Below are 23,766 nucleotides of genomic sequence, written 5' to 3' on the forward strand. Positions count from 1 at the left end.
TCAACCTTGCTCATTTGTTTTTCGTGATAACAGCCACTTATTGCTCCCCCAAAAATCACCAATATTTCTGGAGCAATAACTTCAAATAAGTTAATAGATTTTCTCCTATTTTCAGGGTGGAATCATCTTGTCACGCATATAATTTTTTCAATTAACACTTTAAAACTAGCTTCTATATTTATTCAAATAATACCAAGGAAATGCCTCAATTTTTTGTTTTAAATGAATCAACATTTCAGGGGCAATAACTTCGAAAAAGGTAAACAGTTATCTATTTCCAAAATTTTCAAGGTAGATAGAGCTTTCTGTAATGACCCTTTTTAACAGGACTTTTTTCCTAAATTAACTATAGATTTACAATATGAGCCTAATTGCACTACAGAAGCTGTTATAAGGACTCAATTATTGTGGACATTTTATTGATGAAGCAGACAAACTTTAATCCATTATGCAGTTTCAAAGGAGAAGATTTCTGAAGAAAAGTTTACAGGATCTGCTTACCCTTCCGGAGCACCTGAGATCACCCCTAGTTTTTGGTGGGGTTCGTGTTTTTTATTCTTTAGTTGTCTATGTTGTGTCATGTGTACTATTGTTTTTCTGTTTGTCTTTTTCATTTTTAGCCATGGCGTTGTCAGTTTGTTTTAGATTTACGAGTTTGACTGTCCCTTTGATGTCTTTCGTCCCTCTTTTACAGACAATAGACGGATGGCTGGCAGATGCCAAGTGATGGAAAAACTCACCTAGCCCATAGGAGATAAAGTATGATTACAATCAAGACAAATTTCAACAAAGGCCAAAGGACAATGATGTGAACAATTACAGGTCCCCATACAGCCTTCAACTATAAACAAAACCAATCTATACATAATAAATTGAGAATGGAAATGGGGAATGTGTCAAAGAGACAACAACCCGACCATAGAACAGACAACAGCAGAAGGTCACCATCAGGTCTCCAATGCAGAGAGAAATTCCCTCACCCAGAGGCGTCCTTCATTTGGCCCCTAAATATATATTTACTAGGTCAGTGATAATGAACGCCATACTAAACTCTAAATTGTACACAAGAAACTAAAATTAAAAATAATACAAGACTTACAAAGGCCAGAGGCTCCTGACTTGGAACAGGCGCATAAATGCGGTGGGGTTAAACATGTTTATGAGATCTCAACCCTTTTACTTTAAAGGCAATTTTTTTTTAATTTAAAACTGTTAAAGTAATAAGCATTTAAGGGGCTTATCAAGAACAACAAAATTGTCTTAGATTACTCTTATGAGAAGTAATATATGTCCAAAGGACAATATGCTCTGCCCACACTATCACATTTCAATGTCCAGCGAGCCCCGAGGGACAAACAGACACACAGAAAACATAAAAAAACTTCTTATACTATTGTATATTGGCCACATATATGCAGTAAAACTCTTCTCATAGTGAGGTGTCGTTTTGGCTGTGCCTAATGTATACATATGCAGCCACTTTTAATCAAATTGAGATGTTAAATCTGATACCTTGTGAAAAGAGGATGGCAACATTCTCAACACATTAAGAACCCTTGCAACAACTCTTTTATGGAGTCAGTAGGTAACCTGTTGCAAGGGGAAATTTCAGTCGCTATTCAATACACCCTGATTTTCCAGTGGCAGTCCTAATTTCTCCAACTTCTCCGTGGACGTTCGCTATCACAGGACCAACTGGTTGTATTTTTTGTTAATTTGCTTTCGTCCTGAATATGCTTGAAATATTTGCCACTAAATGTTATACAATCAACAATCAATCAAATCCATAATGACATCTTTGCCTCACATACATCTTTACCATGTCCATTTTGTCAATGTAAGACCAAACACAGTATAGTAAAAAGTTATGGCTTGCAAAAACAGTAAGTAATGTTAAGCTTACATGGAAACATTTTAATAAACAAAACAATTGAAAATTATACAAATATAATAAATATAATGTAAAAATAAACATTCAGGTAGAAATAAGAATTGGCAAGATTTATCAAAATGTATATAATGTATACTATTCAAAATCTTTTACATAATCACTGTTCTCTTTTAATTAATATCATCTCTTGACTGTGATCCTAGCATTCATTTCTCAAATTCATCTCCTAAATATATGGTTATACCATGTGTATCAAATGTGATGCATTGTTCCCACTGAGTTGTCATGTGGTAAGCCATTGACCAATCAGACTACTTATTACTTTTCTTGACTCAGTTAGTTGTGGTGGATCTGCTGGGGTAGACGGATACATGTTTGCACAGTGGGCTGTACCTATATGAATTAATATATACCATTTTGAATAAGACAACAATATAAAAACATCAAAAATAATATGTACTATTCTTTTACAGGTTTATAGGTCAAAGAATAAATTTCATGTTGAAAGAGATTCTTATCTAGGTCTAGATCTTTTATAATACCAGAATCCTAAAACATAACATAAAAAATGATCTATAAAAATGTCTGCAAGGTTAGATGCAACTTTTCAACAAGAAGTAACTTACATACATGATGACCTACTTCTTACAGTTTCTGAGAAACTGACCTAACAGTGAAAAAGTTATGTCAATGAAACCATTAAATTGAGGTTAAGATCAAGTGAACCCTATTTAAAAGACATCTTTTTCTTTATTTGTAATGGTTTTTTTATCCTGAGTTCCACTAAATATTGTTTGTGATGGTAATGCCAAGATATTTTGCTTGATCTGTTGTTTTTATATATGATCATGAAGTGTATTTTTTTATATAAAAAAAATAATTGGGTATGGTTATAGTTACACATAAAGTCTACAAAGTCACATTTGTCTTATAGAAATTACATAAACCATGCTTGCTCCAATGGTTAAAATTTATGCAAATATGATTGAAGGGTGTAACAGTCAGTGAGAGATGATTGTTAGATATACAATGTTGTCATCTGCAGAAAGGTATTGGCCTATATAGTTTTTAAAAATGCTTTAAAAAGCTTTTGATATTTTTCCATACATTAATTTTCAGTTATTCTACAGAAATTCCATAGAAATACTTCATCATAACAGCAAATAATCATGTAAGATCAAATTTCAAATCCATTGAATGAATGACAACCTCTTAATTTATATTTTTTTCAATTGTAAATCTAGCAAGTTCTGAGTAGATAGATACACAATGGCTTTTGATTCTTTACAAGAAATGTTCGATTCCTTATAAGAATGGAGGCAAGAAATAACTTACCGTCAATATAAATAGTAGTGAAGTTTTGATCTGCACTGGTTGTAGTAAAACTAAGAGCATGCCATGGATCTATAGAACCATTAGGGAACACAATTTTTGTAGGCTTCATGGCATATGCTCCATAATTAGTGTTTGTTCTGTTGATTCCTTTCTGTATTAAATCAGCATTAAATTTGGCTCCAAATATATCAACACATTGCTGTATAGAGAAACTGAAAATATAAATCAAAAATATTTTGTTGCTGCTTTAACCAAGTCCATATGCTTTTGACAAATTAAAATATGAGATATTAGGTTCATTTTAGGCTAAATGTGTCATTGATAAAAGGTATTCCCTTGATTCCATTTTAAGAGTAGTTACATAAATAAGGCTATGAGTTTTCTTGTTTGAATTGTTTTACACTGTTAATTCAGGGCCTTTAATAGCTGACCATGCGGTATGGGCTTTGCTCATTGTTGCAGGTGGTACAGTGACTTATAGTTGTTTTAAATATCTGTGTCATTTAAGTCTCTTGTGGAGAGTTGTCACATTGGCAATCATACCACATCTTCTTTTTCACATTAACATCTAACTTTGTAAAAAAGAAATATTTCTAACACTTTAGTTTTGTTCCTTAACATCTTCCATTAAATGCCAAAGGGCAGTTCAACATAATTTTTTTGCAACATTTATTTCTTATCTAATTGTATAAACTGGATATGAATATAATGGTTTACTTTTACTAATTGTGACTTTCACGGAAGGTTGTCTCATTGGCACTAATAACGCAACTTCTTACATCTATGAAAATGCCTTACTTCAAAGGAAAACCTGTAAATGGTTGATCTTTCAAATCTGAAGTCTGATAAAATCCAAACTCTGTACATGTCTGGTACGTCCACTGACGTCCTGAAAAGAGACAAAAGTGAGAATAAATAAATAAAATATTGTAGGGCAGGCAGTTATGACATTCACAAATTTTCAATCTTCAACATTAAACATAGTTGGCACATATTGTGTTTGCAATATCAATTGCAGCCAAAAAAAATGGAAGGCTATCTTATTTCATTTTCCTACTCATTTTACAACATGCCAAATTTATTTTAAAACTAGTTTGAAGTCATTTGTTAAGGTAATTTCAAATGAAAAAAAATGTAATATCTAAAAAAATTGTGTACCTGTATATTTTCTCACCAGAATATAAACAATATGCAATTTAAAAACTTGTTCTCAAGACAACAGGAGCGTTTCAGGGGTTGATAAAGCATCAAATTGTATTCTAAAAATTTTGGATCAGAAATGTCCTTTTTCCCTCATATACCCCAAAATTCAATTACCATACTTTTGATTGCCATACTGGTTGATAAAAGGATAATACATCAAATAGACATTTCTTAAAGTAGGCCCTGTAAATAAGTTAAAAGCAGGGCTTTCAGAGAACAAGAAGATGTGAATGAAAAAAAAAACCTATGCCAAATATGGTGTGCCAAAGCTAATATGACCTTACTATTGGTAAATTAAAATGTAAAAAATTAGCAAAAAAATCAATATAAAAAATCAATAATTTTAAATAGGAAAAGTAATACATATATGTTTTTCTTACCGCCTTCCGCAGCGCTGCTGTTCCAGTCAGTTTTGGTTAAATCATCTATCATATTTTTGTAAGAAAAATCCATACATTTTTCTGAATATGTAGTCAACATTAAAGTGTTAACAGCTGCATATCTATTTATAGGATCACCACGTCCAACATCTTCCATTATGTTACATAATGTATCAACAGTTATATTGGTCCCAACTGCACCCTGTAAACAGAGTAATATCTTAATATTACAAAGAATATATCCACTGTGTGTATTTCTATTTGTTATACATGACATGTGGATAAAAAACTATATCCTTATTAAAGCTGCACAGAACAATTTCAAGTTTGAAGAGAGAAAAAAAAATGATGTTTGAGTGTTCTTTTCTGAATTTACAGTTACAATGGCCATATCAATTGATTAGTGACAGCACCTATCAACTTGAAATTGATTAAGTTGGAATTCTGTTTTCAGAAAGAAAAAGTATATATTATATGTTATTCAGGTCTCAGACAGGGTATATACTGTGACATTCTTGGCTTAGAGTTTATATTCCCTGAGCCGAAGGCGAAGGGGATATACGACCTAAGCCGGGAATGTCACAGTATATACCCTTTCTGAGACCTGAATTACACATATATTACGGATTACCCATGACTTAATGTTATTTTCCAGTGCAAGTATTTGTTGACAACACATATTTGTTGAAAAACCAAACCTGATATGTTCGGCATACGTGAAGGATTTTCTCATTTGCTGTGAACATAATTTTATCGTGTATGTAATAATTTATGATAACACTTTTAGCATTAAATTTAAGTATTAAAAGTGTAAATTGCGTGATTTTGTATGAAAAATGTATTATTGACTGACGCACGTCATTATTTTCCCTCTGTGAGCCTCTGACAGTCCCATAGCTTTTGACTACGTCACATAGTAACCAGGTTTATGATGACGTTTTTGAGGTTCCAATTGGGGATAAAAATGTCGTATATACCCTGGCAGTTTCCCGAATATAAACTGACATCTCTGTGTTGTTAGCCAATCACAAACCTCGACACATTTGTAATCGGTAATATATATATATATATATATATATATATATTCATACAACAAACAGGTTTTTTGCTATGAGTAAAAACTGGAAAGAGTAAATATTTTTCACTAAACTGCCACCATATATTTACGGATTTTATTTAATTTTTGAAAATGACAGAGTAAACACAAGATTAGGACAGTATCAAGATACTTTAGAACCATGTTATCCCATATTGCTATATAATTTTTTTAATATGCACCCTTTTTTTAGATAAGAAAATAAATTCATTCTTTCTTGCATAAAATTATATAAAAAAAAGATGTCTCGCTAAAGTTATTGTTTTTTTGCTATTACCTCTATTTCCATGAACACTGGTAATTAAAAGAAAAATACAATGGTGAATAAATTATTATTTTGATTTACATTTGTAGGAAGTGAAACAAACCTCAAAAGCCCTGTTATCCTTATTGTACTGTACAACACCTTCAAAGTTACCAGCCAAATTAGAGTAAAAGTTAGCTACATCCTTGGTGTTAGCAATATCAATATCATCACACAACCTACAAAATATCATTCTTCTTCTTAAAAACCGAGAACAAATGAAACATATGGAGTTGCAAAGGAGTAAAGAAAGTAAATGATATATTTGATCTAACCAAAATAATGTGAGACAAAATTGAAAAAAATTCTTGCCAAAGGAGTATGTTCGATAACGTCCTAAAATGGCCCCCTTTTTTAGCGTAAATTTCAAATTCAGATTTATCGACCAATATCACGATAAATTACAGCTATTACATTGACAAGCTAGGATATAAACCATTGTGTTGAAAATTTTACGTTTCTGCGTTTCATTATGACGTCACAAGTTGTACTAATATTGATTTTTCACGAAAAAATCAAAGAAAATGGGTAAACTTCCATATATTATTGGACAGGAAACATAGAGCGCATACATCGACAACAAAGATCTTTTAAAATAATATTTGTGAAGACATTTCACATGTCTTATTTGAATCTTAAGCTTGTCGACGCCTGCGCTCTATGTTTCCTGGTCCTTCATTTGGTTGAAATCTAGCTGAATTTGTCAAATTTCACCAAAATCCCTTATTTTGACCTTTTATGGATGTAAAAATCAAAGTGTTAGAATCAAACTTAGACAAAAACAGTTCTATTTTACTTTCTAACATGTCTTTAAGGCAACTTAAAACATTAATTGTCTTGTAACTATGAACTTTATAATTGGGGCCAATTATGGCCCTTACCGAACTTACTCCTTTGGCTAAAAATGAATAAAGAAATGTGATTTTTTTCATTATGGACTACTGTAATGCTGTCAATATAAAAGGACATATCATAGTCATATAGCTGTATATCCAGAAAAGATCTGACAGTTGGTATGTTGAAAAGTATTTTCAATCAGAATATAGATCAGCATTTGGCAATGAATTCCTTAATGAAGGTTCTTAGCTACATTACCCTTTTCAAACCTTGCAATCATCTCAAGGCATTTCAAAGGAGATTATTTTTTTAAAGTATGAAAAAGTCAATAAAAAGGGCTGACTATTGCTAACACAACTGCTCACACTTATTTTTTAAGTCAGGTAAGATGAACAAAATTCAAATACTTTGGCTGCATTAAGCAAAACATTGACACAATGACATGAAAGGGAAAATACAAACTTGAACAGTTTTTTTAGTTGCTTTCTTCCTGAGTCTGTCTGAAGCATCTTGCCAACTGTCATGTGTGCTGTTTGAACCATCTTATTACACATTGGACCAGTTGTGTCTAAGGCTTTAGATACTACATCTAAATATTCTGCAAAAACACAAGCCAAATTACATAAATCAATTGATTGAAATCACTGGTAGAAATGGTACATAATTGGAATGGTTTTGTATATATTTTAACATTTTTTAAGTCTTTCATTAAGGTATGGTGGTGGGCAAAATCTAGATTTACCATTATTGCATAAAGCTGCATAATTTAACCGTAGTTCTTTAGAAACATTTCTGTATTACAAGATAATTTATTAATTTTGCTCAGGTTGCATTTTTCCTTATTATTTTTAGCTGTTCACTTAACTCTTGGACCTAAACTACAGATGAGAATGGCAATGATTTTACATGTGAAATAAACCATGTAAATAGACTAGACTTTAATTTTTGTTGTGTAAAAATTTATCTGTTTTCTTTCCTTAAAAAATCAATCTTATTTATCATAAATCCATTTTATCTGAAAGTCTAGCTGTGTTCTTACCAACAAAATTTAGAACAGCATTTATTGGAGCACTAGTTGCAACTGCACCATTGACTAAATGTGGGTATTTTACTCTAAACCAGGCAGACAGGGAACCTGAAATATACAAATATCAATCTATGATCACAATAATTTCTTTATTTGTTTTCACTTTCACTGCACTGGATAGTATCATTTATATGGGGAAAACTATTCATTGTCAGCTTACATATTATGCATCCAGTTAAAAATATTGGGTTTTTTTCTGTTTGTTTGTTCATCATCTATACAACCATTTATACTGTACAGAATTAGTAAAAAAATAAAAAATTAAATGAACAAATTGTAATTTCTTGTAGGTTACAATGTATCTCAACCAATTTTGTGATGGAACCTATGGTTGTCGAAAGTATGTATCGTTTCTGTATTTGACTGAAAATTTATGTTGTCATGGTTGTAGGCCTAACTTTTCTTTTCTTTTTTTCTCATGTGTGTGTAGTGACTGCATGTTCAGAATTGTACTTAAACAACTTGTTAGTTTTTGTGATACCTATTCCATGTACTCATCACAATTTTTTCAAAATGAAAAAAAAATAAAAAAAAATTCCTTTGTTATATTTTATAAAATTCTATAACATTTTATATACACTATCATCATGATCATGTTATTATGTTACCAGTATAGGATGTTGACTAAAAATTATTTTCCTAAGAATTGCAGAACAAAATAATACAGAAGACTTAACCTGGATAAGATCCACCAAATGTAATAAGCTTGTTATGATACAGTTGATATTTATCTCTGGCATATCTTATAAAATAGGCTAAATCTGCTAAGGCCTGTTCACTGCTGAGATAATGCAGGTTCTCTACACTTGTATCTCTGAAATAATACACTACTGTTTATAAATCATTTGGTATATATTTATTATTCAAAAAGTGTATGTAGAAAACCACTTCAATGATTTTTAAATAAAACTTAACATTCAAAATAATCTATTTTATTGTTTTATCTAATCCTTTTACAATGAATAATGTTTTAATTAAAGTAACCAATAATAGGACATTTTTTCAATAAACAAACAGTTCACTTAACACTCAGCAATGAACCATGAAAATGAGGTCAAGGCCAAACAAAACCTGTGAGACTGACATTTACATCATACAATATTTCCATATACCAAATATAGTTGACCTATTGAAAAAAATGATACAGTATTAGAAAAAAACAAAAACTCAAAAACCTTAACTTTGACCACTGAACCATGAAAATGAGGTCAAGGTCAGATGACAGCTACCAATTAGACATGTACATCTCAAAATCATTATTTATATCACATATAGTAGACCTATTGCATACAGTATAAGAAAAACAGACAAAAACACAAAAACTTAAAGTAATTAAAACCGCTTAATCATGAAAATGAGGTCAAGGTCAGATGACAACTTCAAGTTGGACATGTACATCTTACAGTACTCCCATACAGCAAATATACTAGACCTATTGCTTATAGTGTCTGAGATATAGACTTGACCACCAAAACTTAACCTTTTATCACTGAACATGACATGAGGTTGAGGTCAAGTGAAAACTGTCTGACAGACATGAGGAACTTGCAAGGTACACACATACAAAATATAGTTATCCTATTACTCATAGAGAGAAATTAACAATACAAAAAATCTTTACTATTTTTCAAGTACTAGTCACTGAACCATGAAAATGAGGTCAAGGACAATGGACAAGTGACAGACAGAAACTTGGTAACATGAGGCACCGATATACAAAGTATGACGCAGGTCTTCCACCTTCTTAAATATAAAGCTTTTAAGAAGTTAACTAAAGCCTGTATCTCTGTATGCTATCCCTATGTTGAGCTTTCTACGACAAAAATCACAGGCTCTGTCGGAAAATACGCGAAGTACTAACATTACGTTATGGTAACGTTGTTACCATAACGCTATACTGTGTGACGTTATTATTATATGCATTAGCTATCACAACGATTAAACGTATAGAAAACACAACGCATGATTTACTTAGATTATTCAACATTTAATGGTGCCGTAACCTTTGGATATATATGGATTCAAAGCTGAAGTCAGTTCGTGCTGGACACAAAGGAGCCGTCACGAAGCTACTTGTGAAATTCGACGAGTTAAAGTCAAAAACAGACACAGAAGTTGACGAAGTGAAAGCCCTTGATGATGCCGTCACGCAGAAACAGAAAACATTAATTGACCTGAATAACAGACTTTTGGAACAGACATCGGAGGAAAATCTGGAGCAGGAAATCACCGACTCAGATGAGTATATGTACGAACTTGATTGTAAAATTAGACAAATTCGGAAATTTATTAAGTCCTTTGAAACAAGTACTATAATTTCGCATGATATTGTTGGTCCTTCAACGAGCAGACTTAACCCAGACGCATATAATTTCACACCCGAAGCTAGAGTTGATATGAACACATGTGCAATAGATTCTATCAACCAACAGTATTCAATGCACGCCCCTGCAGTTCATACCCGTCCGTCAGAGAATGTCATGTTTCAAGTCCCGTCAGAACCGAGATCTTCAAAATCTAATTACCATAGGCTTCCAAAGTTAGACTTACCCTATTTTAATGGAGATATTCTCAAGTGGCAGACATTTTGGGATTGTTTCGAGTCATCCATACACTTCAACGACACATTAACTTCAATCCAAAAGTTTAATTATCTGAAAGCCCAGCTAGAGGGAAGCGCCGCGCAAACAGTAGAGGGATTCGCTTTGACAAATGGTAACTACGAAACCGCAGTCAACCTTCTCAGAGATCGGTTCGGACAACCTAGCAAACTGATACATGCTTACATGAAAGCACTCATGAATTTACCCGCACCGACAAATGATGCTTTTAGTTTAAGGTCTTACGGAGACAGATTAGAATCATACGTACGAGGATTAGAGTCACTTGGTCAAACATCAGAGATGTATGGTTCGCTTTTGGTACCTGTAGTTTTGGACAAGTTACCGATTGACGTAAGAAAATCTATTGCAAGAGAACACGGGAGAGATAATTTGATGTTGCAAAATCTACGAAAATCAATAACTAAAGAGATTGAAATACTTGAGGCAGGACAGGGAGTCATGGAACCGGACAGATTGCACACCACAGCATTTTTCACAGGTACAAAACCAAGATCACACAATAAAGGTAAATTAACTGACACACGGAAGAAGGTAAATACGCATACATGTATTTTTTGTTCAGGTCAGCACTATCCAACGGAGTGCTCTGAAGTAACAGACGCAAACGCTAGAAATCAAATAGTAAAACAGAAACAACTATGTTTTAACTGTTTAGGGTCACACCGGGTGGCCGCATGTAAGTCTACAAAACGGTGTAAAAATTGTAATGGAATGCATCATACAAGCATATGTAAAGGGAAAGAGGTCATTACAGATACGAAGCAGGAGCCGAAAATACAGCAGACAGCTATCAACGTGGTTGAAACATCAGACACAACTAGTGTATTGCATGCATCACAAGTAAGTCCCGACATTCTCCTAAAAACAGCAACTGCACCAGTTATATATAACGACGTAAAAACAGAATGTAACATCTTATTTGACGAAGGAGCGCAACGTTCCTTTATCACTCAGAAATTAGCCGATAAACTTGAAATTAAAACAACGGGGAAAGTCAGCATTCAACTGTCTGCGTTCGGAGATTTATCTCAGAAAGTTCGTAACTTGGAAACTGCAACAATACAATTACAGACCGACACGGGAGAAAATGTGCGTATAAACACACTCATTGTGCCGGAAATTGCCGTCCCGATTCATAACAGTATTTCACATACTACAAAGAGCTTGCCACATTTGAGAGGACTTAAACTTGCACATTCTGTACACAGTGGAGAGCGTTTTGAGATCGACCTACTAATAGGCGCGGATTATTACTGGGAAATTATTGAGGACAAAATCATAAGAGGAAAAGGACCCACCGCTGTACAGTCAAAGATAGGATATCTGTTATCAGGACCAACTATTGGAAATATCAGCCAGCATTCAAGATATACAGTTCTTTTAAACGTCATTTCATCCCATCATTTGGAGGAGACAGAGATTGAAAAGTTTTGGACACTTGAGTCAATAGGAATCAATACATGTGAAAACAAGGAGAACAACAACTATTTACAGACATACCAGAACACAGCTATTGATTACGAGAATGGAAAATACACAGCAAAGTTGCCTTGGAAAGTTGACCACCCAGATTTGCCTTCAAATATGGCCATTGCTAAAGGTAGGACCGATAATATAATTAGACGTCTAAACCGGGAACCGCACTTGCTACAAAAATACAGTGAAATAATCAATGAACAAGAAAAGAGAGGATTTATAGAGAGGGTTCCAGATATGGAAGATGATAACAACAATCATATGATTCACTACATTCCTCACCATCCTGTTAAAAAAGATCCCGGTACCGGATCCGAGACTACCCCTATTCGTATAGTGTACGACTGTAGTTGTAAACCACAGCAAGATTTAGCAAGCTTAAATGATTGCTTAATGTCAACACCACCAAATCTAAATGACTTGACGAAAATATTAATGCGATTCAGAATCGGAAAATATGGTATCAGTACAGATATTGAAAAGGCATTTTTACAGATAGGACTTGACAAGAAGGATCGTGACGCTACACGTTTCTTTTGGCTAGCTGACCCCGACGACCCACGTAGCAATCTTACAACTTACAGGTTTAAATCGATATTGTTTGGCGCAACATGCTCACCATTTATTTTAAATGCCACTCTACTTAAGCACTTGGACGAAAATGAAAATAGTATAACACAAACGATGAAAAGGGACTTATATGTAGACAATATTCTGTCAAGCGTTGAGACTTATGACGAAGCCATTGCATATTTCAAGGATGCGAGAAATGTCATGTCAAAGGGAGGATTCAATTTGCGATCTTGGAGCTCAAACTGCAGTGATTTAACTGAAATTGCAAAAAACGAAAATTTAGCCGAAAAGAACATAACGGTAAAAATACTAGGAATGATATGGAACACTGAAAAAGATACAATTTCTTTTCATAAAGTTAATGTAACGGATATTAAGGAACCAAACATAACAAAACGTGAAATACTGAGTCAATCATCTCGAATCTACGATCCTATGGGATTACTTTCGCCAGTGTCCGTTAGGGCCAAAATCTTAATGCAAGACCTCTGGAAAGACAAACTTGAGTGGGATGAACCACTACCGTTAAACGTACAACAACAGTGGATGGAATTAGCTAGAGACTTAGAATTTTCAACAAACACAGAGTTACCGAGACAGATTTTAACTAAGAGTACAGATGAACCAAAACAGTTACATGTTTTCGTTGATGCCAGCCAGAAAGCCTACGGATCAGCTGTTTATATTACAAATGGACAGCAGTCAACATTAGTATTTGCTAAGAGCCGTGTTGCACCTATAAAGACGTTGACATTACCACAATTAGAACTAATGGCCGCTGTGATAGGAGCTAGAATTGCAACACACGTAAAATCAGCTTTATCAATAAACAAAGTCACGTATTGGTCGGACAGTCAAATAGTTTTACACTGGTTAACAACGACTAAACATTTGAAAAAATTCCTTCACAACAGAATTACAGAAATTAAATCTTTAACACAGGATTCAGAGTGGAAATATTGTCCAACGAATGACAACCCTGCAGACCTATTGACAAGAGGAATCAGCGCTTCACAACTAGCAGATGCTAAACTGTGGTTTAATGGACCGGAATGGATCAATTGTTCAAAATCTTGGCCGCAGTGGACACCTAACACATGCATTCTTTTAACGAATATAGATCAAGAGGAGAACGTTACAAATACAATTGAAGGGAATAATACACATGGCATTCATTGCATACTGGATATTATGAGATACAGTACATTAACAAAGATACTACGTGTTAGTTCGTGGATTTACCGATTCATAGCGAATTGCCGCAAATCACGCTCACAGAGAATACAGAGCAAATTCATCACATGCGAGGAACTACAAGCTGCAACAGAAAAATGGATAATAAGTGCTCAGAGGATTTCATTTGATAAAGAAATCAGGACTTTGAAGTCGCAATCGAACACACCCAATACTTTAATTCGACAATTACGACTATATATAGACGAGAAAGAAATTATTCGTTGCCGCGGGAGAATTCATAATGCTCCAATTAGTGAAAATTCAAGATTTCCGTGTTTATTACCAAATAATTATCATTTCACTGAATTGCTTATATCGGAAGTTCATAAGAATTTAAAACATTCAGGAGTATTAGCCACAGTCACCGAGATTCGCCAAAATTATTGGATACCTAAAATACGTCAACAAGTGAAAAAAGTTCTTCGTAAATGCGTCACTTGTCGTAAAGTAACCGGAAAACCGTACAGTGCGCCAGATCCTCCACCTCTACCAAAGACAAGATTAATGGAAGCACCACCGTTTACCGTCACAGGTGTTGATTTTACTGGAGCGTTATATGTTAAAGACAATAACGGACAAGGGAGCAAAGTATTCATATGCTTATTTACATGTGCGTCAACGCGCGCAGTGCATTTAGAGGTCGTCACAGATCTTAAAGAAAGATCTTTTTTACAAGCGTTCAGAAGATTTACGAGCCGCAAGTCTTTGCCGAGAGTGATGATATCTGACAATGCGTCAACATACATGGCCGCATCCGAGACTTTAGAGAGACTAACCAAATCTGAAACCTTAAATGATGCGTTATCCGTCTGTGGAACGACTTGGAAATTCATAATAAAACGAGCTCCCTGGTATGGTGGTTGGTGGGAGCGCTTAATAGGACTAACAAAAATGTGCTTACGAAAAGTTCTTGGAAGATCGTACATTACATTGGAGGATTTACAAACAATAGTCACCGAAATTGAAGCTGTGTTGAACGATCGGCCTTTAACGTATGTGTCCACCGACATCGAGGATCAGGAACCTTTGACACCATCGCACCTGCTTTATGGGAGAAGGATTACAACTACACCGTATCCACGACAAGACATCGACGAAAATACAAGTTTCATAGAAAGAAGCGACATTTCTAAACGTGCTGAACTACAAAATTTCGTAATTGACCAATTTTGGTCACGATGGAAATCAGAATATCTTACGTCGCTACGTGAATACCACACCCGAACAGGAGATAACGACCAGACAATTAAAATGGGAGATGTTGTTCAAATCCATGAAGACAAGTATCCAAGAAACAAATGGACAATTGGAGTCGTTGATTCTTTAATAACTGGAAATGATGGACTTACAAGAGCAGCCGAAGTGAGAACAAAATCCGGACGCTTTTCACGACCGATCGTCAAATTATATCCCTTAGAGATATGTGACAATATCCACCCAAAGGAAACACGTGAAACTCAACAACCGGGAACTAGTAACATACAAAGACGATTACCGTTTCGTGAAGCCGCCGTGTGTGCCAGGAGAAACATCCACGAATGGACCAAGAAATAAACTTTAATTGTGTTTATTTAAGGTTAAGGAAGTAGATTATTTTATTTGAGATGGACATTAATTTTAAATATTTATTTATCTATATTGTGAATTTACATTTTTTAATATTTTCATATAAAAATTTCACTTTTGTCGGCCCCCAGAATGTCGGAAAATACGCGAAGTACTAACATTACGTTATGGTAACGTTGTTACCATAACGCTATACTGTGTGACGTTATTATTATATGCATTAGCTATCACAACGATTAAACGTATAGAAAACACAACGCATGATTTACTTAGATTATTCAACAGGCTCCTCAAAAACTGACAATTATATGAGGAACTTACTCAGTAGGATGACTTTTACCATAATATCTGTGCTCTAACTGGAAACACATTGCATTATAAGTTTTGGCATATTCTATCCACATCCCTTCCACCATCCAGACGGGACTTGCTGTACCCTCACCTCCAATCATAATAAAAATTGGACCACCATCTTTGTAAAAGGTATCATTTACAAAATATCTCTGTAAATATCATGAATATTAGAAATTAGCAAGAATGATAAAAAACAAGAGGCTCTCAAGAGCCTGAATCGCTCACCTTAATTTTTTTGGTTAAATCTCTCATCAGTGATTATTTTGGCTTTTCAATTTATTTAAATGTTCTTTGAATCGTCCTATTTTCTTCAAAAGCAAAAAAAAATCATTTTCTCCTATGTTCTATTTTAGCCATAGGAGATATGTTTCTTGACATACAAGGAAATGAAATATAAAATTTATACTAGATACTCTGAAACTCATTTAGCCTAAGTTTGGCTGAAATTGATAGAGCAGTTTCAAAGGAGAAGATTTTTTAAAGTCAACATGATGAACAAATTGTGAAAAAAGTCTTTAAAGGGCAATAACTCCTTAAGGGGTCAATTGACAATTTTGGTCAAATTGACTTATTTGTAGATATTACTTTGCTTAACATTTTTGCTATTAACAGTTTATCTGTATCTATAATAGTATTCAAGATAATAACCAAAAACTGCAAAATTTCTATAAAATCATCAATTCAGGGGCATTATACCTAAAAAAACAGTTACCCAATTTGGCTGAAAATTTCAGGACAGGTAGACCTTGACCTAATAAATACTTTAACATCTTGTCTTATTTGCTCTTAATGCTGGAGTTTTTGAGATATAAGCCAAAAACTGCATTTTACCCTGTGATCTATTTTTAGCCATGAGGGCCATGTTTTTTTACGAAATAAAAAATAAAGCACAAACTTTATTTTATACACCCTACTGATCATTCAGTTGAAGTTTGGTTGAATTTAGTTGAGTAGTTTTAGAGGAGAAGATTTTTTAAAGTTAGCAAATATGATGAACAAATTGTGAAAAAATGTCATTAAAGGACAATAACCCCTTAAGGGGTCAATTGACAATTTTGGTCATATTAACTTATTTGTAGATCTTACTTTGCTGATCATTTTTGCTGTTTACAGTTTATCTTTATCTATAATAATATTCAAGATAATGACAAAAAACTGCAAAATTTCCTTAAAATTACCAATTAAGTGGCAGCAACCCAACAATTGGTTGTTTGATTCATCTGAAAATTTTAGGGCTGATAGATATTGACCTAATGAACATTTTTACCCCTTTCAGATTTGCTCTGAATGCTTTCGTTTTTGAGATATAAGCCAAAAACTGCATTTGACCCCTATGTTCTATTTTAAGTAACGGCGGCCATGTTTTTTGACGGATCAAAAATCAAAGCACACACTTTGTGCAGAATAATCTAAGGAACAATCATGCTTAGTTTTAACCAAATCCATTCAGTAGTTTCAGAGGAGAATATTTTTTAAAGTTAGCAAATATGATGAACAAATTGTGAAAAATTGTCATTAAAGGACAATAACCCCTTAAGGGGTCAATTGACAATTTTGGTCATATGCACTTATTTGTAGATCTTACTTTGCTGATCATTTTTGCTGTTTACAGTTTATCTTTATCTATAATAATATTCAAGATAATGACCAAAAACTGCAAAATTTCCTTAAAATTACCATTTAAGTGGCAGCAACCCAACAATGGTTTGTTTGATTCATCTGAAAATTTCAGGGCTGATAGATCTTGACCTAATGAACATTTTTACCCCATGTCAGATTTGCTCTTAATGCTTTCGTTTTTGAGATATAAGCCAAAAACTGCATTTGACCCCTATGTTCTATTTTAAGTAACGGCGGCCATGTTTTTTGACGGATCAAAAATGGAAGCGCACATTTTGTGCAGGATATACTAAGGAACAATCATGCTAAGTTTCATTCAAATCCATTCAGTAGTTTCAGAGGAGAAGATGTTTGAAAAATTGTTAACAACGACAGACGACGACGACGACGACGGACGCCAAGTGATGAGAAAAGCTCACATGGCCTTTTAGGCCAGGTGAGCTAAAAAAGTAAGAGTAAAAGGAGTGCTCAGGAGAGAAACTGAAAACAAAATGGAAAATTAGTTAATACTTCAGTTTCATTATGTATATCTCTTTCATATTCATTTGATAAAATTTACTGTTTGCAATAGCATGAATTGTTCTATATAATAAGAATGTTTTTATACCGGGCATACAAACTATGCCGTATTTGGCAAAACCTTTTCAACTTTTGATCTTCAGTGCTGTACAACTTTGTACTTTTTTCACTTTCGATCTTTTATATCTGGGCGTCACTGGTGAGTCTTGTGTGGACAAGACACGTTTTTGGCGTATTGAATTTTAAACCTGATGCTTTTTGTTATCTATTAATCATGCTTTTCTTTGTCTAATATGTTCTCCTTTTTATTTGTATTGTAGTCCTGTAATATTATATTGTCATTTCAATGTTATATTTAACTTTTCCATTAAAGTGCGAGGTTTGGCATGCCATAAAACCAGGTTCAACCCACCACTTTTATTCCCCTTTAAAAGTGTCCTGTACCAAGTCAGGAAGATGGCCATTGTTATAATATTGTTCGTTTCTGTGTGTGTTTTCTCTTATTTTTGAGATATTGAGATAAGACGTGGCACGGTACTTGTCTATCCCTAATACATGTATTTGGTTCTGATGTTATATTTGTTATTCTCGTGTTGTTTTGTCTGTTGCTTGGTCCGTTTCTGTGTGTGTTGCGTTTCGGTGTTCTCCTCTTATATTTAATGCGTTTCCCTCGGTTTTAGTTTGTTACCCCGATTTTGTTTTTTGTCCATGGATTTATGAGTTTTGAACAGCGGTATACTACTGTTGCCTTTATTTAAAGTTAAATACAAACAATGGTTTGAACAAAATAATCTTTTTTTTAATTATATATAAATATATCATATAACATGTATAATATAAATGTAAATGCAGAGTAAAGTTTAAATTTTACCACCCTTTCATTTATTTATTTCTTACTAAATTGTACATGTTGTATTTAATTTAGTGCACATGGTGCAGGAAGTGAATAATATGAGATATAAGCCAAAAACTGCATTTGACCCCTATGTTCTATATTAAGTAACGGCGGCCATGTTTTTTGACGGATCAAAAATGGAAGCGCACATTTTGTGCAGGATATACTAAGGAACAATCATGCTAAGTTTCATTCAAATCCATTCAGTAGTTTCAGAGGAGAAGATGCTTGAAAAATTGTTAACGACGACAGACGACGCCGACGACAGACGCCAAGTGATGAGAAAAGCTCACATGGCCTTTTAGGCCAGGTGAGCTAAAAAAGTAAGAGTAAAAGGAGTGCTCAGGAGAGAAACTGAAAACAAAATGGAAAATTAGTTAATACTTCAGTTTCATTATGTATATCTCTTTCATATTCATTTGATAAAATTTACTGTTTGCAATAGCATGAATTGTTCTATATAATAAGAATGTTTTTATACCGGGCATACAAACTATGCCGTATTTGGCAAAACCTTTTCAACTTTTGATCTTCAGTGCTGTACAACTTTGTACTTTTTTCACTTTCGATCTTTTATATCTGGGCGTCACTGGTGAGTCTTGTGTGGACAAGACACGTTTTTGGCGTATTGAATTTTAAACCTGATGCTTTTTGTTATCTATTAATCATGCTTTTCTTTGTCTAATATGTTCTCCTTTTATTTGTATTGTAGTCCTGTAATATTATGTTGTCATTTCAATGTTATATTTAACTTTTCCATTAAAGTGCGAGGTTTGGCATGCCATAAAACCAGGTTCAACCCACCACTTTTATTCCCCTTTAAAAGTGTCCTGTACCAAGTCAGGAAGATGGCCATTGTTATAATATTGTTCGTTTCTGTGTGTGTTGCATTTAAACGTTGAGTCGTTTGTGTTTTCTCTTATTTTTGAGATATTGAGATAAGACGTGGCACGGTACTTGTCTATCCTTAATACATGTATTTGGTTCTGATGTTATATTTGTTATTCTCGTGTTGTTTTGTCTGTTGCTTGGTCCGTTTCTGTGTGTGTTGCGTTTCGGTGTTCTCCTCTTATATTTAATGCGTTTCCCTCGGTTTTAGTTTGTTACCCCGATTTTGTTTTTTGTCCATGGATTTATGAGTTTTGAACAGCGGTATACTACTGTTGCCTTTATTTAAAGTTAAATACAAACAATGCAAAAGCATAAAAATATAGTATATACCAATACACATAATTAACAGCGCCTGGTGATGTTTGATAGCCTGACCGGTTTCGGTCCATAAAGGACCTTCATCAGAGGCAGAATGATGGATTAATGTTTGCACCCTATTTATATAGATATGGTAACCGGCGGTTGAGTTAACCGGCGGTTGCGTTAACCGGCGGTTGAGTTAACCGGCGGTTGAGTTAACCGGTGAAAAATCCCAGTGAGATTTTCCATGGTTACAATTATCTATATTTAGCTAATGTTCATGTTACAGTAAACTTTTTGACATGTTACGGTAAACATTTTTACACTATACGGTAAACATGTGACCTGATGATATAACCATATTTGGGCTTTAGCATTGAATAAAGGGTGTTTTAATAATTTAAGAAGTACATAGTAATCATTTAGTCTTGATCTTTGGCTTATGATCCACCTAAATATCAAGTCTTGGAATAGTATTTCATGGTAGTTATGTGATTTTAATATTTGGCTTATGATACACCTAAATATCAAGTCTTGAAATAGTACTTCCTAGTAGTCATGCAGTCTTGACCTCAGGCTTATGATACACCTGTATATCAAGTCTTGAAATAGTAATTCATGGTAGTCATGCAGTCTTGATCTTTGGCTTATGATACACCTAAATATCAAGTCTAATAATAGTATTTCATGGTGGTCATGCAGTCTTGACGTTTTAGCTTGTGATACACCAAAACATCAAGTCAAAACTATTAACCCCCCTAACCAAACAAAATTCTTAAATACAAACAATGGTTTGAACAAAATAATCTTTTTTTTAATTATATATAAATATATCATATAACATGTATAATATAAATGTAAATGCAGAGTAAAGTTTAAATTTTACCACCCTTTCATTTATTTATTTCTTACTAAATTGTACATGTTGTATTTAATTTGAGTTAACCGGCGGTTGCGTTAACCGGCGGTTGAGTTAACCGGCGGTTGAGTTAACCGGCGGTTGAGTTAACCGGTGAAAAATCCCAGTGAGATTTTCCATGGTTACAATTATCTATATTTAGCTAATGTTCATGTTACAGTAAACTTTTTGACATGTTACGGTAAACATTTTTACACTATACGGTAAACATGTGACCTGATGATATAACCATATTTGGGCTTTAGCATTGGATAAAGGGTGTTTTAATAATTTAAGAAGTACATAGTAATCATTTAGTCTTGATCTTTGGCTTATGATCCACCTAAATATCAAGTCTTGGAATAGTATTTCATGGTAGTTATGTGATTTTAATATTTGGCTTATGATACACCTAAATATCAAGTCTTGAAATAGTACTTCCTAGTAGTCATGCAGTCTTGACCTCAGGCTTATGATACACCTGTATATCAAGTCTTGAAATAGTAATTCATGGTAGTCATGCAGTCTTGATCTTTGGCTTATGATACACCTAAATATCAAGTCTAATAATAGTATTTCATGGTGGTCATGCAGTCTTGACGTTTTAGCTTGTGATACACCAAAACATCAAGTCAAAACTATTAACCCCCCTAACCAAACAAAATTCTTAAATACAAACAATGGTTTGAACAAAATAATCTTTTTTTTAATTATATATAAATATATCATATAACATGTATAATATAAATGTAAATGCAGAGTAAAGTTTAAATTTTACCACCCTTTCATTTATTTATTTCTTACTAAATTGTACATGTTGTATTTAATTTGAGTTAACCGGCGGTTGCGTTAACCGGCGGTTGAGTTAACCGACGGTTGAGTTAACCGGTGAAAAATCCCAGTGAGATTTTCCATGGTTACAATTATCTATATTTAGCTAATGTTCATGTTACAGTAAACTTTTTGACATGTTACGGTAAACATTTTTACACTATACGGTAAACATGTGACCTGATGATATAACCATATTTGGGCTTTAGCATTGGATAAAGGGTGTTTTAATAATTTAAGAAGTACATAGTAATCATTTAGTCTTGATCGTTGGCTTATGATCCACCTAAATATCAAGTCTTGGAATAGTATTTCATGGTAGTTATGTGATTTTAATATTTGGCTTATGATACACCTAAATATCAAGTCTTGAAATAGTACTTCCTAGTAGTCATGCAGTCTTGACCTCAGGCTTATGATACACCTGTATATCAAGTCTTGAAATAGTAATTCATGGTAGTCATGCAGTCTTGATCTTTGGCTTATGATTCACCTAAATATCAAGTCTAATAATAGTATTTCATGGTGGTCATGCAGTCTTGACGTTTTAGCTTGTGATACACCAAAACATCAAGTCAAAACTATTAACCCCCCTAACCAAACAAAATTCTTAAATACAAACAATGGTTTGAACAAAATAATCTTTTTTTTAATTATATATAAATATATCATATAACATGTATAATATAAATGTAAATGCAGAGTAAAGTTTAAATTTTACCACCCTTTCATTTATTTATTTCTTACTAAATTGTACATGTTGTATTTAATTTAGTGCACATGGTGCAGGAAGTGAACTTTTTAACATTACAGATTTCATTTTGGTTTCCATAACATCAGAATCAGACTTGAAGTTCATAATTATAAGCGTTGTAATATCGTACAGTTAAACAATAATCGTTATTAACTATAGCTAAAAAATTTAAGTTTAAAAGATGTATTTCAGAGTGTACACAATTAAATCAATAGCTTTCAAAAACTCTGATCGGAATGTATACAGCAATATACAGTGGATATCATTGGGGCCTAAGCGTATTGCATGATTGGCTGATTTTTTTAAAGCTCCACACATAAAAGTTAAATAATTAGGACCCGAAAACAGAAACGAAGTCTGGTGGGACACGTACAAATGTATAATTACATGCGCTATTGTGGCAAAGAGTAGCGGGATACACGATTCTCACTAAACAATAAGCTGGATCTGAGATCAAACTACCCACACTCCCCTCCGATATATCCCCAATGAGACCCCCTATACAGATTGATTATTACGGAACTTTTAAATTGGTACTTCTTGAAAGATATTAAAAAAAACAGAAATATATCAATTTAGACACGTAGGTAAAAATAAACTAATTTAAAATATTCAATGGTACAAACTTGTTCCCAGTATGATGTATCAGCATTATTAAAATGGTCCAATTTTTGTTTCAGCCACATGTCAGGAGGCAATTCTTCTTTCTTTCCATTCCATTTTGGTACTCCAAGCATACCACCTTTTGGTCGCCCTCGAAGAATTTTAGGAATACCTGCATTTACACTTAAAGAAAGCACAAATGCAAGAAATAAAGTAACCGGTAAAACTTTAGGAACGTCTACCATTTTGAAGGGTCATGTGATAACACATGATTATTTTTTTTTTTTATAGTTCTCTATGTTTATCGTACGATTCGAGCCTGCAACAAGAGAACAGTAAGTCATGTGATGAACGGCGGGAAAATACCACATGGTAATCTGTAAATGTAAACACAAACTGAGAATAGCTTAAGGAGCTACCATTTGATTTTTATGGGGGGGCTAGGATGAAAATTTTTGTCCTGCATTTTTTTTTAGTTGTAATCTCTGTCCTG

The 23,766-nt window shown here is 33.6% G+C and overlaps 1 protein-coding gene across 1 annotated transcript; it reads right to left on the bottom strand.

The window, feature by feature from the left end:
- Nucleotides 1-1,893: 1,893 nt before the first annotated feature.
- Nucleotides 1,894-23,536, bottom strand: LOC134711602 (putative serine protease K12H4.7). The gene is made up of 10 exons (XM_063572299.1): nt 23,297-23,536; nt 15,930-16,111; nt 8,811-8,947; nt 8,086-8,181; nt 7,509-7,644; nt 6,274-6,388; nt 4,810-5,011; nt 4,025-4,115; nt 3,227-3,438; nt 1,894-2,284 (listed from the first exon to the last, which is right to left on the bottom strand). Exons 1-10 carry the CDS (start codon nt 23,516-23,518, stop codon nt 2,175-2,177), a joined length of 1,503 nt encoding a protein of 500 aa, XP_063428369.1. The 5' UTR covers nt 23,519-23,536; the 3' UTR covers nt 1,894-2,174.
- Between the last annotated feature and the right edge of the window lie 230 nt (nt 23,537-23,766).

This window comes from Mytilus trossulus, chromosome 3 (assembly GCF_036588685.1).
Source record: "Mytilus trossulus isolate FHL-02 chromosome 3, PNRI_Mtr1.1.1.hap1, whole genome shotgun sequence".
Lineage (NCBI taxonomy): Eukaryota > Metazoa > Mollusca > Bivalvia > Mytilida > Mytilidae > Mytilus > Mytilus trossulus.

What these genes read in the sequence shown, in the direction of transcription:
- LOC134711602 (XM_063572299.1), bottom strand. Translation starts at nt 23,518, where the DNA reads ATGGTAGACGTTCCTAAAGTTTTACCGGTTACTTTATTTCTTGCATTT. An exon ending in ATTTGGTGGATCTTATCCAG is followed by an intron (nt 8,182 to 8,810) that starts GTTAAGTCTTCT and finishes TGTATATTTCAG; the next exon opens with GTTCCCTGTCTGCCTGGTTT. An exon ending in CAGCAGCGCTGCGGAAGGCG is followed by an intron (nt 4,116 to 4,809) that starts GTAAGAAAAACA and finishes GTCTCTTTTCAG; the next exon opens with GACGTCAGTGGACGTACCAG.